This window comes from Brachypodium distachyon, chromosome 1, assembly GCF_000005505.3.
Source record: "Brachypodium distachyon strain Bd21 chromosome 1, Brachypodium_distachyon_v3.0, whole genome shotgun sequence".
Classification (NCBI taxonomy): domain Eukaryota; kingdom Viridiplantae; phylum Streptophyta; class Magnoliopsida; order Poales; family Poaceae; genus Brachypodium; species Brachypodium distachyon.
Window position 1 is genome coordinate 67,267,415 of NC_016131.3, and position 15,682 is coordinate 67,283,096.

The 15,682-nt window shown below is 49.0% G+C and overlaps 2 protein-coding genes across 3 annotated transcripts; both read left to right on the plus strand.

Annotated features, from left to right (window-relative positions):
• Nucleotides 1-273: 273 nt before the first annotated feature.
• On the plus strand, nucleotides 274-2,933 carry LOC104582383 (putative pentatricopeptide repeat-containing protein At3g49142). The gene has a single exon (XM_014896492.2). The coding sequence runs from the start codon at nucleotides 310-312 to the stop codon at nucleotides 2,308-2,310; it is 2,001 nt and encodes a 666-aa protein (XP_014751978.1). The 5' UTR covers nucleotides 274-309; the 3' UTR covers nucleotides 2,311-2,933.
• An 8,484-nt stretch (nucleotides 2,934-11,417) lies between these two features.
• On the plus strand, nucleotides 11,418-15,679 carry LOC100823917 (receptor-like cytosolic serine/threonine-protein kinase RBK1). 2 transcript variants are annotated; one of them, XM_010230590.3, is made up of 11 exons: nucleotides 11,418-12,552; nucleotides 12,661-12,749; nucleotides 12,887-13,005; nucleotides 13,124-13,239; nucleotides 13,346-13,798; nucleotides 13,895-14,143; nucleotides 14,221-14,381; nucleotides 14,492-14,571; nucleotides 14,718-14,865; nucleotides 14,967-15,116; nucleotides 15,215-15,679. In XM_010230590.3, the coding sequence occupies exons 1-11, from the start codon at nucleotides 12,402-12,404 to the stop codon at nucleotides 15,449-15,451; spliced, it is 1,953 nt and encodes a 650-aa protein (XP_010228892.1). In that variant the 5' UTR covers nucleotides 11,418-12,401; the 3' UTR covers nucleotides 15,452-15,679. The 2 variants fall into 2 exon arrangements, with proteins under 2 accessions (XP_010228892.1, XP_003558383.1); XM_003558335.4 differs by having other exon boundaries at nucleotides 11,420-12,552; nucleotides 13,340-13,798.
• The last annotated feature ends 3 nt before the right edge of the window (nucleotides 15,680-15,682 follow it).

Below are 15,682 nucleotides of genomic sequence, written 5' to 3' on the forward strand. Positions count from 1 at the left end.
TCTTACGTCGCAAAACGAGATGATGAGTGTTTGGCTGTTGATATAGTCATGCTGTACGTACAAATGTACAATGATGTGTGTGTTAATGTGCAATTTAACTTTTTTTTAATTAACGTTGGCATTTATGCGTTCCTGGAAAAATATACTCCTACTCCGTAGTCGCTATTGTCGACAATGATGTTGTAACGGATCCATGGCAGCGGACTTGCGATCATTCTACGGGAGTTGCAATTGGCAATGCGTCTATTGTCACCTCATAACAGACCAGTCAAACGTCGATACGCGCGGCTTCCGCGCCAAAAAAATTTGATGAACCCGTCGCGGGGACTCCTCCGGCGCCTGCCCCCGGCCGGCGGCCAACACGCGCTCCTCCACCTGGTGGACTCCTGCCGCGCGCCCGCTGACCTCCCGGCTCTCCGCGCCGCCCACGCGCGCCTCCTGCTGCTGCAGCACCTCCATTCCCCCACCTCCACCGCCGTCGCCCGCGTCAAGCTCATCCAGGCCTACGCCGCCTGCTCCGCGCTCCCCGCCGCCCTTGCCGTGCTCGCGTCCTCCCCCGACCGCGCCACCATCTTCTACAACGTGCTCCTCCGAGCGCTCACCTCCGCCTCTCTCCACCGCGAGGCCCTCCTCCTCTTCGCCTCCATGCGACCGCAGGGCCCATCCTGCTCCCCCGACCACTACACCTACCCTCTCGCTCTCAAGTCCTGTGCGGCGTCGAGCAGCCTCGTTCTCGGCCTCCAGATACACTCCTCCATCGCCAGGCTCGGTCTCGACGCGAATCTCTTCGTGGCGCACTCGGCGATCACCATGTATGCACGGTGTGGTCGCCCGGACGACGCTTACGAGATGTTCGATGAAATGCAGCACCGGGATGTCGTTTCATGGAACGCCATGATTTCTGGGTTCGCTCATGCAGGATTGTTCGGCAGATCCGTGGAGATTTTCAGGGAGTTGGTGAGGCTGCAGTGTCCACGGCCTGATGCTGGGACCATGGCAAGCATCCTGCCTGCTATGGGTAATGCCAAGGCAGAGGACATCTCACTTGTGAGGGGAGTGTTTGATGAGATGAGGTTTAGAGGACTTATTTCTTGGAATGCCATGCTGTCTATATATGCTATCAATGGACTGCATATCCAGGCTGTTGAGCTGTTCATGAGGATGGAGAAGGATGGGGTTGAGCCAGATGCTGTGACATTAGCAACTGTTCTTCCTTCTTGTGGGGAGGTCTCGGCATTTTCCCTGGGAAAGCGTATCCATGAGATTATCAAGAGGAAAAGAATGTGCCCCAATATGTCCCTTGAGAATGCTCTCACCAACATGTATGCCAACTGTGGATGCTTGAAGGATGCTAGGGAGGTATTTGATTGCATGAGTGTGCGGGATGTAGTATCATGGACTTCGATCATTTCTGCATATGGCATGCGTGGTCATGGGACAGAGGCTGTCAACCTGTTTGAGAGCATGCGAGAACAGGGTCTGGAACCCGATTCTATTGCCTTTGTTGCTATTCTTGCAGCATGTAGCCACGCTGGTCTTTTGGATGTTGGAAAGCGTTATTTTGATTGTATGACTAGTAGATATCAGATAACTCCGAAAGCAGAGCACTATACTTGTATGGTGGATCTTCTTGGGCGTGCTGGGTGTATAAGTGAGGCATATGATTTCATTATGGCCATGCCTATCGAGCCAAATGAAAGAGTTTGGGGAGCCTTATTAGGAGCTTGTCGGATTCACTCCAATATGGACATTGGGTTGTTGGCAGCAGACAGTTTGTTCAGATTGGTACCCAATCAAACAGGATACTATGTGCTATTGTCAAATATTTATGCCAGGGCTGGGAGATGGGCGGATGTTACATCGGTGAGAAGTGTCATGGCAAGCAAAGGTATCAAGAAATTGCCTGGTGGAAGCAGTGTTGAGATAGGCGATCAGGTTCACACATTTCATGTTGGCGATAGATCTCATCCACAGTATGAAATGATCTATGAGAAATTGGATGAGTTGTTAGGAAAGATCAAGGGAATGGGTTACAACCCAGAAGTTGAGGCTACACTTCATGATGTTGAAGAGGAAGACAAGGAGGGCCATCTTTCAGTACATAGTGAAAAATTGGCTATTGCATTTGTTCTTATAAACACTCGTCCAGGGACACCTATTAGGATAACATTGAATCTCAGAACATGTGGTGATTGCCATCATGCCGCAAAGCTCATTTCAACAATTGCCAATAGAGAGATTATCCTCAGAGATATCAATAAATTCCACCATATAGTACAAGGAGTTTGTTCATGTGGGGACTATTGGTAGCAAAATATATGATCATCACACAGTGCATTCTTATCTTCAAGACCGTGAACTTGTGTGTGATTATGGGTTCACTGACATCGTACATTGAAGAAAAACTATCTTCTTTGGATCATCTTTGCATATCATCTTCCAAAGCTGAGTAAGATCCACAGTAATGGAGATTATTTAGGACTTGGTGGTTGAGCTAAAAAAAAGGTTAACCAGGATGGCTGCAAGAAATTATCTCATACAAGATGTATTTCTTTGCAAAGCTACTTTTCATGGTTCCTACCGTCCCGTTCAAAAATATCAACTGCAAACTCTTTGCATGGGTAAGAATCACATAAAGCTAATAGCCTTCTTAACCATGCACCATGACGTCTACACACATAACTCCAGTCCTTAATAGTGCACTTTAGTATAAAATCAGGGATTCCAGTACTAGATGTGAAAGAATAAACACTTTCTCAACACTGACAAATTTGAGGCACACATCTCTCTTTTCTTTAGTTAGTTTTGATCGTTTTCATAGCGTAGATAGTATTTGTATGACAATGATGCATAGAAAGCAACCGTACTTAGTTCACAGATATTATGAGCTATGACAGTTTAGTGAATCAAGTTTGGTTATGCCATGAATTTCATCAGGGACAGGTATGCCTAACTGCATTCAGATTCCAATTCTCTGTACAATAATGCTCATGCCTCATGGTGTGGTTAATTTCTTTCATGGAAATGGAAAAATATAGAGGTAGATTTAAGTCGCAGCTGAGAAGATCAGCTTGCTGGGATACAATATGTGGACCAAAGAAGGTCACATAAGAAATTTGTTAGTACTAATCATGCTAGTACTATTATGATATTCCTATGGATTTTGAAGGCTTTGAGCGAAAGACACAAACATGTCCTGCCCTAATCATTGGACTATATTTTAAGGAGTAAATACTGCTTTTGCGCCTAAAGAAATTTAAGGTATGCTTCTCTCTTGTCCTGAATTAGTTTTGATCATCATAGCTCTCTGTATACCCTCCTTTTTACACCAAGTTAGTATTTATGACAAAGATGCACCAGAAGCAGCGATAGTCAGTTCATAAATATTGTGAGCTATTATAGTTTGGTTAATTGCATCAGGGTAAGTGTGTCTAGGTGCATTCAGATTTGGAACTATGGAATAAGATCCCAATTCTCTGTACAATGTTCACACCCCATGGTGTGGTTAATCTCTTTCATGGATAAGAAATATGCAGGTAGATTTAAGTCGCAGCTGAGCCAGATTAGCTTGCTAGGATACAATATGTGGAGCCACATAAGAAGTTTGCTTTTCCAAAGGAACTACACAATGCATTTGATCATGCTAGCAGTATAATATTCCTATGGATTTTGAAGGCTTTTTAAAGCAAAGATTTTGAAGGATTTCAGCAAAAGACACGAGCAGGCCCTCTTTTCGGTAAGGACATCAACAGTTATCTAAAATATGACAGAAGGCATTAGGCACGACATTGTCTTGTGAGCACCCACCTGCCCTTGTTCTTTGATTAAGGCACTAAAGATAAAACTGAATACTACTAGTTATGGCAACAAGGGCTACCTTGTAAGCCTTGCAGCGAGTTGTCTGGGTATTATGTGCTCATTCAGTGCTTTCATAGCCTTTCCATCATTCCAAAATAATTTGTGACCCTCTTCTGAATCAATATATACTTTCCATCATTCAGTGCTCATTCAGTGTTGTCCGGGCATTAATAAACTTTCAAAATGAAAGTGGTATTGAGGACCAGCAAGATATGCTTTCTAATTGGGCCACACACACCTTCCGTACTTGGAAAAAAAAATCAGAGTTTGTATTGAATAGGTCCATATCAAATTAATGGTTCTTGTTGTAAGCCTTGAAGGTGAACCCTATACTGCACCTAGCTTCTAATTCCCAGCCTCTCAAATTGAGTCCCAACACTATTGTTGTCCAGAAAAATCAGTAGGTTGCCCTGTGCATTTGTCACTGTCATTTGAGACGCCACTTCCTGTCCGCTTCTGTTTCAGTTGAAGAAATTAGTGTGTTAACAATAATTTCTAATTTGTTCATAATCCCAGTGGATCTATAAAACAGTATTCCTTTGTTAGCATTTCTGTCCATTAGTTCTTTTTAGCTCTTTGTTTATGTTTAGTTCATTCATAGAGAAACGGTCTTGTCATTGAACAATTCGTAGATAGTTGTGTTTTTCTGTCATTGTAACTATTTCTTGGATGAAGTGCTTGCGGCCGGATTTATATCACAACCATTATACAGTACACTTGCGACCTGTAGCTCATTTCAAAGCTTCAAACAGAACACCTACATTCTCATCACAAGGTCCAATCCATGATATATATATCCAGGCTTCCAGCTGCGGCGGTTCAGTTGATCTGACTTTTGACATAGCAGCGAACCGAAGCCGATACCTCGTGTGTCGATGAATCGTACTCTGAAAACTACATGGATGAAGGTTTCAAGATTACATCAGAAGCAATATATATTTTTTCTTTTCTAATCCAGCAACCACCAATCTAGGTGGCGCTGCAGCCGCTGCTACTGCTGGCTTCAATGCGTCCCGGTGACAGATTTCCTTTCGTTAGGGTGCAGCGCTCTTCCTGCGTGCGATGTCTCACCCGATCGGCCCAATAATTGGTGATCTGATCCCGCCTAAACGTTAGGTCTCGGATGTCTAAGTTTGTGTGCCTGCAGCCCTGCACGCCGTTCTTCCTCTCCGGTCTTTTTCTTGATGGATTCGTTTCAGCTTCCGTTGTCCCAGTAAACCCCCAAAAACAGTGCCGCGTGATCGATCGAAATAGGCATATGCATGGTTCCCATGTGTGCACGCGTGTTCCGTTTACGTTGCATGCCGTTGCCACTAGGCAAGCAAGAAAGCGAGACTCCGAAACAACTTTGTGTTCTCTTTGTGTTTGTGTCCCCTCCTTGTATATATATATTCTAGAGACAGAATCCATTCTGGTGTGTGAATTGTGTTTGTCTTGGCGAGTACTTCACTCTGCTGTTGTACGTGGCGTTTGCTTAGGTTCGAGGGGATCAATTAGCACTAGACACTTACGTTAAACCTGATGGATCAGTCATGTCGCTGTATGGAGGTAGTTACGGGGAGCTAGCTTCCCTATGGGAGATGCTACTCACTAGCTGCTGCAACTACCACTTCACGTCGCTTTTACTTGGAACCGGCTCATCGGTGGCTTTGCCTGACGGACTCTTGCTACTGTTGTTGCATCCTCTCGTCCCAGCCTGCTCCCGTCATTGATTCTATTTCTTCGTCCGTGTTCACCTGAGTTCCTGATGAAAATGATCGTGGTTTCCCCGATATGCTGATTGGATGATTTGATTGAGAGCTAACTGGGGGAATTGTTAAATGTGCATGCCCTGGACCTTAATTTTGTGCAAGGAAGCACGCATGCAGAATGCACATATCTCCTCCCTCCTGCAAAGCTCGATCTTTTTTTTTCCTTTCTAGAATACAACAAAGCTGGTGTGTAGTTCAATTATCAATCCCAGGAACCCGGGAAAAAAAGAACGAGATGCACGAGTTCATTAGTCTTTCTTTCTTTCAGTAGGATCATGTACCGCCTACTCACAGCCGATGTCGGGAATAACTTTCTGGTGAAGCTATAAATTAATTAAGCAGTAAGTTGGCGACCATACGTGCGTTCTGTTTCCTTCGGATACTAGTGTATCTTTCCTTGAAGAAAAGGTACTGTACTTAACCTATAAACGCCAAACAATAATGCGCACCCGGCCGGTAGCGACTCGACAGTACCCGACTGAGCCACTCGTTTATGCCTTTTGATCTTTCTGACCGACACAGTGCAATTATGTTCAAGAAGAAGAAGAAAAAGCTACTACTAGCATAGAAGACGCACTACTGCACCTATATACGAAGGACAAGATTTAAAGATTATTGTACGGCGTGGCCCAGGATGACAACTTGCATTTATCATCTGCCTGTTGCCGCTGCTGAACTTTGCTTTTTCTTGATTCCGTTAAGGGATACTTCCACTGGTATACTACTTTTGTTTGATCTTATGGACTTACTTAAGCTAGACACGTACGGAGTACTCCCCCGTTTCTAAATACTTGTCGTGGTTTAGTGCAAATTTGCACTAAAACCACGACAAGTGTTTAAGGAACGGAGGGAGTATATAAAAAGGGAAGGAAACCCTCATGTATATATATAGTGTGCCACAAATCATCATGCGGACCATGCTGATTCACAATAACTTAATCATGGTCCCGTTCTCTCAAAAAAAAAAAGAAATCGTCACCCCATGCAGGCATGGCACCTCCAATGTGCTCCATGCCACCGAAGTTCGATCGATGGAGCAAACGCTCTTTGCCTCTTTCCATGCTTGATGACGCATCTAGTTTCTGATCACTTTGCCTAGCTTATGGAGATCGCCGGTTGTTTGCACCTCTGGCAGAGCACAGCCACCGGGCGGCCGGCCACGCGGGTTATCGATCCTCCCTCCTTCGTGGCGTCGTGGAAAAACCATGCAAACCGAAATCAAACATCGACGGCCGCTCAGGCCGCGCGCAACAGCGACGGGTAGCCCATCCCTTGAAGAAGAAAAGGGGATTGTGGTACTTAACCTAGAACAAATCAATAATGCGCATCCGTACGTATTCCGCGAGCGACTTGACATCGTCGACCATGACCACTCTCGCTTACTACTCCGTACTTTCTAGTCGAGAGTGTCATCAGAGCATGCTTTTTCGTATTTCTAACCGATCTACACATGGCAATTCTTTCGAGAAGGAAAGAGAGAGAAAAACGCTACTCCCTCCGATCCATATTATACTTGATTCTAGATTTATACAAAGTTGTACTAAATCAATGACAAGAAGATAGTAGCATAAAAGACGCAGCCATGCACAAAAGAAGAACAAGATTATTGCACGGTGTGACCGGAAATCAAACTTGTTATTTAGTATTTGCCGATTTAAAATATTTGAACCACTACCTATAATTCATCTTTTATCTGAAATTTATCATTCATCTGCTAGTTTCATTTTATTTCTATTTCGGACATATTACTATCTTGTGAGAAGCTGAAGTATATACGGAGTATAACTTTTGTTCGACAACGCTTAAGCTAGACAGATATAAAAAGGTTTTTGCAAAAAATGACAGATATAAAAAGGTCGTGCCAAGGGCGCGAACAGTGCTAGCGGGACAACTTCGTGTTCCTTGTCATCATGCGCGCGCGTGGTGCCACCAGGCGGATCGCACGGATGCGCACGTACGTACTTCCCTAGCCTCGTGGGCTTGATGATTTCCAATATAAAATAGCGCGCGCACATATACAGTACCACAGATTATCATATGCGGATGATTTAAAATACACACGTTTATCGCCCTTGCGGCGACAAGGGCCATGTATGTATTCGAGCAAAAAGAGAACGTGCATTCGTGTAGAAGTACGTACGTAGCGCTGTTCAACTGCGCTCCTGCATGCCACGAGTGCCACCGACGATGGACGACGGATCGAAACAAACTAGCGTTCCATCTTCCATGCCAATACATAATGGCACATGTACTTTCTGACTAGCCTTATTAGCTTGTTAGAATCGTCGGTTGCGCCCTGCAACCGGCCACACCAACCGTGATTTCCTCTCTTCGTCCTCTCCTCGCAACAGACGTCCCTCCTCGATCGGCAACAAACCATCCAAACCCAAACATCCGCGGCCGCACAGGCCATGCATGCGCATATCGGCATATGCAAACAGCGACGCACGGCCCGCCGCGCCGTACGTACGTATATACCGCGTCGCCTCGCTCGCCAATCGCCATGCCGGTACGTACGTATACGTACAGACCAATACAGTACGCCATGTTCTTGAGGGCTGGGGCTGGGCAGGCCGGCGCGGCTTAATAACTACGGGCCTACGGCGACAGCGACCAAGGCGAGAGGGGAGGAGGCCGGATGCCGGATGCCATGCAGCTCCCATCCATCCGATCCTTTCCTTGCGACCCACAACGCGTCCAGTATAGATCTCAAATGATTGAGCGGGCATGCAGCGCGACACGTACGTGCCACGCGATCGATCGGGTATCCTTGCACGCATTTGAGCACGCGACCTGACCCGACTTGGGCCAGCGAGCCGTGGCCCCTGGATATATCCATGGTGTGGTACGTGCTGTTCGTGTTTCTGGTTCAGATCGACGATGGAGCCCGTGCCGTGTGTGGTGTTTAATTTGATCAGTCCATGGGGTGTGTGCCCGTGCCGCCTGCGAATGATTGGTCGCCGGTCGGTAGAGGATGTGTCGGTGGCCGTGGAGAGGGAGCTAGAGAGAGGGGGGGGGGTTTCCACGTGCTCGATCAGGTGCGTGGTCGGAGCTTAAGAATCTTCGGTTTTTTAGAGTAGCTAGGATCGGAGAATGACAGCTAGGAGGTCCACTGGTTGTAGGGGTACTGTAGTACTTCAGAGAGCTTTACACATGCAAAATGACACACTGCTACATTAAACATAGAACGCCATGCACTTTGCCTAGCGTGCGTACGTTACTGCAGCATCTATACCGAGCCCGAATTTGGGACCCCGTTCCGCCTCGAGCGATGATGATTCTATAATTTCTATCCCCGGAACTGATCGAGGGCGTACTTTACTCAGCACGACGCACGCGAACCCCGATCTGGCCAAATGGCCAGTGAGTAACAAAGAACAAACAAAGCCAAAGAAGACGTGTTTTTACCTGCCCGTACATGTGGAAGCCTGTCTGGATGCTCTCCGAAACAAGAACTGGCTTTCCTGGAAGCAACTAGCTGAGCGAGTCAGATCGTGTCGATGTCCCATCCCGAGGAATGGTAATTAAGGCGCGGGTACGAGTTAGGTGCCCCTCGCACTTCCCGAGTTGGCATCGCCCGCCCCGTCAGTCAGTCCGTCAGTCCGTCGTACAGGTCTCGCATTTACTGCACGTCGGGTCGAGTCGGTTCGGCTGTTCGATCAATCGATCCAGCGATCGGCCGGCCACAGCCACGCCGCCTTCTCCAGTTCTCCTCCTCGCCGCCCCCACCTGGTTTAATCGCCACCTCCCTCTCAATTCGTAGAGATTTTAGGCCCTCTTTGATTCAAAAAAATTCAAAAAAAAATTAGAGAATTTCGGGAATTTTTTCTACGTGGTTCGTTTGATTCAAAGGATTATAAACCATAGATTTTTTTTCTTAGGATTCATTTATATTAGGTTTTGTAGAAAAAATTTCGTCCAATCCAATCTCATTGCAAGAATTTTATGTTTTTCCTGTGCACAATCAAACATCATTTAATTCTTGTAGTGTTGAACCTGTGCACAATCAAACATCATTTAATTCTTGTAGTGTTGAATATGACATGTCACTTTGATATTTTTCCTGTTCTTCCGTTTTGGAGAATCAAAAAGTCCCTTCTTCGGGACGACGAAGAAGGAATCTCTCTCGCGCCCGTCGAGTCAATGCGGTTGCCACGGCCGACGGGTGGCCGACCGCGACCCGCCGCTGCCGCTCGATCGAGTAAACTCCAAAGTCAAGCAGCTACCACGTGCGGCAGCTAGGCCCCGGCTCGCTTGGCTGCGCAAACCGTCTCGGTTTCGAACGAGTGACGAGACGCACGTGATCGACCGGACGGCTGTACACGTACGCATGCGAATACGCCGTGCGCACGGCGGCGGCGGCTGCTGTGGACTTTTGGAACCAGCAGATAATTGGAAATTCCTTGACCTTATCTGTAGCGTACTCCTAATAGTACCGGAGCCGCCAAGTTACAATAAACAATGCAATCATGACGTGCGCAACGCAAGCTAGCGTACATGCATGTATTGGGTCAAACATATGTGGTGTTTGTGTGACTGCGATCCAAGTGTTTCTTATGCACATCAAACGTCGAGTGCGACGACGACCGTTGTTATGATTTAGATCCGCACACCGCCCCTCCTGGGAATTTGTATGACACGGCACGCCAGTCAGCCGGTTAGCCAGTCCAGTGTATGATTTTCTTTGGTTACATGTATTACTTTCTCCGTTTCATAATTCTTGTCTCAAATTTGATCAAAAATGGATGTATGTATTCCTAAAAGTTGTCTAGATATATGTAATATTCTGACAAGAATTATGAAACGGAGGAAGTATGATTTTTCTTTTTTAGCTTTATTTACACAGTGATGACTAGGATAGTTACGGTTGCTTAACTTATTTCGGAAGAAAAGATCATAAGTAACAAGCTTGATCTTCAGAATCATCAGTTCGGACTTTCGTGCCCGATTTCCCCTCGTGTTTTTCGTTTTTATCTGAAGATGTTTGTGGCTTGGGTGGTACTGTAAGTACGTACGACACGAAAATGACGTTCATCGGACCACAACTAGACAGCGTGATCAGTGCAGCACAGATCCCGATAGTTCAGAATACTCCAGCTACAGCGCTCCGTATCTGCATGTATCCTGACGTGGCATGGCAATACAGTTGGGTAGGCGTAACTTGAACGGCTGCAGGCCCTCGTGCATGGTCCAAATAATCACAATACTAAACCACCAGCGGTCCACATCGGCTTATTACATGACATTAAGAAAAACCACTACTAACAAAGAGTTGAAACGAAGGCACGAAAATTACTAAAATTGAAAACGACCCCTATCAAGCATGACACCATCGGCACTGCGCACACGGCTGAATTTGCATCGCATGAGCTATGTTGCAGTGTGCAGTACGGCAGTATGCGAGTATGCTGGTGTTGTGCTAGATTCTGCTCTCTCCGTTTCTAAATAATTATCGTGGTTTTAGTGCAAATTACGGAAGGAGTAGCATTTTTGCAACAAAACCAGTCCTCTGGTGCTTAAGGAGTACAGTCTTACTGAAGTTGTCTTGTCTCCTTTTTTTTTTTTTGCAGATTTGGGCATCCTGGTTGCAGAAAGGTGAAATCATGTGCCAAATCTAACATCGGTTCAGTCTATAATCCCACAAAATAGTTAGTAGTACAAACTTTTTCTTTCCGAAAGAGCACTCCAATTCCTTTTTCCTTCTTTTTCATCTACTGACCCATGTGGGAGACTATTATCCTTCTCCTTTTCTCTCCTTCTTTTCCAAGTCTATGTTCTGACCACAGATCGAAACTCGGTCATCATCCCCTATCCAATTTTTCTCACTTTTTTCCTTTACCCTTCAAAGGCTCCGGTCTCCTCCACCGAGAGAGCCAGAGGTTCTTCTCCGCAGCTCGCCTTTCTCAACCTCATCATCACAAATCCTGTCGCACGGTCGCACCCATTCGTTCCTCCCATGCATAGCCCATCATAGCATTACATCACCCGTCCCCGTCCACTTCCCTCTTCTTCGGTCGTCGTCTCTGTTCGCCGGCTAGCTAGACTCGGCTTACCGGCAGCGCAAAGACAGCAGCCCCGCTCGCCGCCGCGGACCGCGACGACGACCGGCTCAGATCCATCCTTCAACCCCGTGTCTTTTCTGCGGCATTTGTAGTTGGAGTGGTTGAGCCGAGCCCCCGCGCGGCCGCCGATTGTGACGACCCCCGGGCCGTGGCGACGCCATGAAAAAAATTAATTTTATACGGCTCCCCTAGTAGAGCTGAGGCCTGACAACCCAACCAGATTTTAGGTAGTTACCTCTGTCGTTTGCTGCCCATATCCCCGGCTTCGCCTTGGCACATATCTTCCGCTTGCTTAACTAGGATATATAAGTATTTGCTGCTCTGTTTTGTTGCACTTGTACCGTATCTCATCTTCCCCCAGCTTATCCCCCCGTCTCCTTTTGGATTGAGTTAGATCAGCTAGCTGCCTGTAAAGCGCGCGGAGGGGCCGGGGCGGCTTCGGCGCGAGTTCTTCTGGTTCAGGCTAACGGAATTCGCTTTCCGGGCGGCGACCGACCGCCTCGATCGACATTTTCTATTCGAGCGGAGCCAGAGAGCAGTTCCGGGTCGTACTGCATTGGCTGCTGCGGTAAGCAGGGGAGAGGATCCGCGAACAGGGCAAGCCCACGGCGGTTAGTGGTTGAGCTAACTGCGTGGGCGTGCAGTGATGAGTTATCCTATCGATCGTCATGGTGGAGATCCCTGGTGATATTTGAGCTGCCGGTGGTCGATTGGGAAGGGGGAAGGAGGCATGGCGGGCGAGCACGGGGAGCGCGTCGGCCGGTGCATACTGGTGGGGCTGCACATGGACGCCGCCGGCAAGGACCTCCTCCAGTGGGCGCTCAACCAGGCGGCCAGGAGCGGCGACCGCGTCATCGCCGTGCACATTTACCGCAAATCCGGTAGGTAACCCCCTCTATCATTCCTAGGAATCTGGCAGCTCCTCCAAGCTCGATTGCAAATTCATCCCCCAACTAGCGTTAATCGTCGCTCTTGGCTACTCCTTGAAGGTGACCTGTGCAAGACGAACACGCTGACGCTGATCAGGACGCTGGACGGCTACCTGGCGGAGTACGAGGCAATCTGCAGCAAGAAAGACGTAAGCAACAGCAATATGGACTGCAGCGCGCAGGGGTTGATGATTGCTATCTAGTAGACCTTCTTGCGCCACCATGTTGTTGCTGGCGATTGTAAGTGTGTATTGACATGCTCGGTTTTATCGGGGTTTTTTGGCAGATCGTTCTCGTCGGGCGGGTGACGCCGGGGAGCTCGATCCAGAAGGTGCTGGTGAAGGAGGCCAAGCTCTGCGCCGCAATGGTGGTTGTGATTGGGGCCAACAAGAAGTACTCCTTCGGGTCAGTATTCCTACTCGGTACCAGCAATCTTGGCATGATCTAACTGTTTGTTACGTGTTAACACCTGCAACAACAACAGCAACAACAAAATCGCTTATTTTTTTTCGCGTCTGCGCAGAGGCTCGACTTGCCTGGCCAAGTACTGCGCCAAGAAGCTGCCGCCGACGACCAGCGTCGTCGCCATCCAGAACGGCAAGGCCATCTTCGTGAGGGACGCGCCCAAGCCGCCGCTCGGTTAGTTAGAGTATTGATTAACTCTTAATCCGAGCAATCAGTATGGTGTGATTTCATCAAACAGTTGGTTAGCAAGGGATTAATGGGTTCGGTTGCGCAGGAGCAGAGCCGAAGCCGGTGCTCCGCACGCTGCTGCACCCGAGCGTGGGGCTTGAGCCCAAGGTGATCATCCCCAACCCGAACCGGAGCGCGCGGTCCATGGACTTCGACGCCGAGAGCTGCGGCCAGTGCGCCGGGCCACCGCCGCCGCTGGTGAAGTCCTACGACGCCGAAGCCGACGCCGAGGCCGGCACGGCGCCCGAGAACAGGCTCGGCTGGCCGCTGCTGCGGCGCGCGCCTGCCCCCGCGCAGCCCAAGGGAGAGGAGACGCGCAAGCAGTCGGTGGTCCACTGGGTGATGAGCCTGCCGAGGCGGCCCTCGCCGTCGGCGTCCCCCGATCTCTCGCCGCCGCAGGAAGGGCTCGCCGCCGACCTGAAGCGATTGCTCGGCGGCGTCCCCTCCCGGTGCCGGTGGTTCCGCTACGAGGAGCTCTACGACTCCACCAACCACTTCTCCCCAGGTAAGAAGAAAGAGGTTCTCTTCCAATTAATTCCCCATCACAAGCAGACGCAGGCCCAGAAAAACAAATCAAGTCAAACCCTTCTCGGATTTGCAGAGAATCTGGTGGGGAACGGAGGGCACAGCAGGGTGTACAGGGGCAGCCTGGCGAGCGGGCAGCAGGTGGCGATCAAGGTGTGCAAGGCGTCGGCGGTGGCGTCCAAGGACTTCCTCCGGGAGGTGGACATCATCAGCAAGCTGCAGCACGAGAGGATCGTGCCGCTCATGGGCGTCTGCGTCCAAGGCCCCAAACTCATCTCCGTCTACCGCTACCTCCCCAGGGGCAGCCTCGAGGACAACCTGCACGGTACATATTATTTTTGTGCACTTTTTCTACTGCGTCCATCTGCATTTGAGTTTCTGATGTTTGGTTCCAATTCGCAGGGAAAAGATCGAAACCAGCGCTGCCGTGGGAGAAGAGGTACAGGGCGGCGGTTGGAGTCGCTGAAGCGCTCAGCTACACACACTCCGGCTGCTCGCGGCCGGTGATCCACAGAGACGTCAAGTCCTCCAACATCCTCCTCACTGACGACTTCGAGCCTCAGGTAATGCAACAGTGACACGCAAAATGTATTTCATTGTGTACTATGCTTCTTTGTAAGTTGGGTTTTTTCTGTACATACGGACACGAACTCTGAATTCTGTATCTTGGCAGTTGTCTGATTTCGGGCTTGCGATCTGGGCGCCGTCCAACCCGTCCTCCCTAACGCACAGCGACGTCGTCGGCACGTTCGGGTATGGTACTATACTGTAGTACATTCTTATTCTTGTACCATGGCACGACCAAACTGAACTTGTATTTGCATCGTTCAAGTACACCGTGAGTGTTTTAAAAGGAACCGGTGTTTCCTTTTTCTTTCTCTCTGTCCCCGTTGCTGCAGGTACCTAGCACCGGAGTACTTCATGTACGGGAAGGTGACCGACAAGGTGGACGTGTACGCGTTCGGGGTGGTGCTGCTGGAGCTCCTCACCGGGAGGAAGCCCATCAGCGACGGCTCACCCAAGGGACACGAAAGTCTCGTCATGTGGGTAAGGCCTCCCAGTCTCCGACTCACCGTTCTTCTTCACCTGACGTTGAATTATCACCGGAGAAAGAAACCTCAAGGGTCCGTTCTTTCGCGACGTGACAGGCGACCCCGATGCTGAAATCCGGCGACATCTCCGACCTGCTGGACCCGAGCCTGGACGTGAAGCACGACGAGGTGGAGGTGAGGCGGATGTCCCTCGCGGCGTCGCTCTGCCTCGGGAGGTCGGCTCGCCTCAGGCCCCGGATATCGCAGGTCCGTCTCCCAGCCGTCCCTGCTGCTCGCTTTCTCTTCGTCTTCAGGAACAGAAGAAGAAAACAATCGTGTTAACATTTGCGTTTTTGTCGTTACAGATACTGGGCATACTACGAGGCGAGGAGGACGCGACCGGGCTGCAGCAGGCCGCCGCCGAGCCGGACTGCCTGGTGGACGACGAGACGTACCCGGCGGCGAACGTGAGGTCGCACCTGGGGCTGGCGCTGCTCGACGTGGAGGACGCAGAGTCCATCTCCAGTACAGAGCACAGCAATCTCAGCCCACTCGAGGAGTACCTGCGAGAGCGCTGCAGCCGGTCATCCAGCTTCGATTGACAGCTTCGCTCTTCTACGGCTCCCTCGGTTTTGTTTTGATTTTCTTTTTATTCTTTTCTTTTTACTGATGAGTGGAGATGTCATTGTGGTTGGTTACAAACTCATGTACATAAAACAAATTACATCACACCGGTGCCGCACTGTGCCACCTAGAAGCTTCCACTACAGAAAAGCTTCCAATTGTCCTCAACATGACAGTTGATAAATTTTATGAAAGTTCAGAAAAAATAT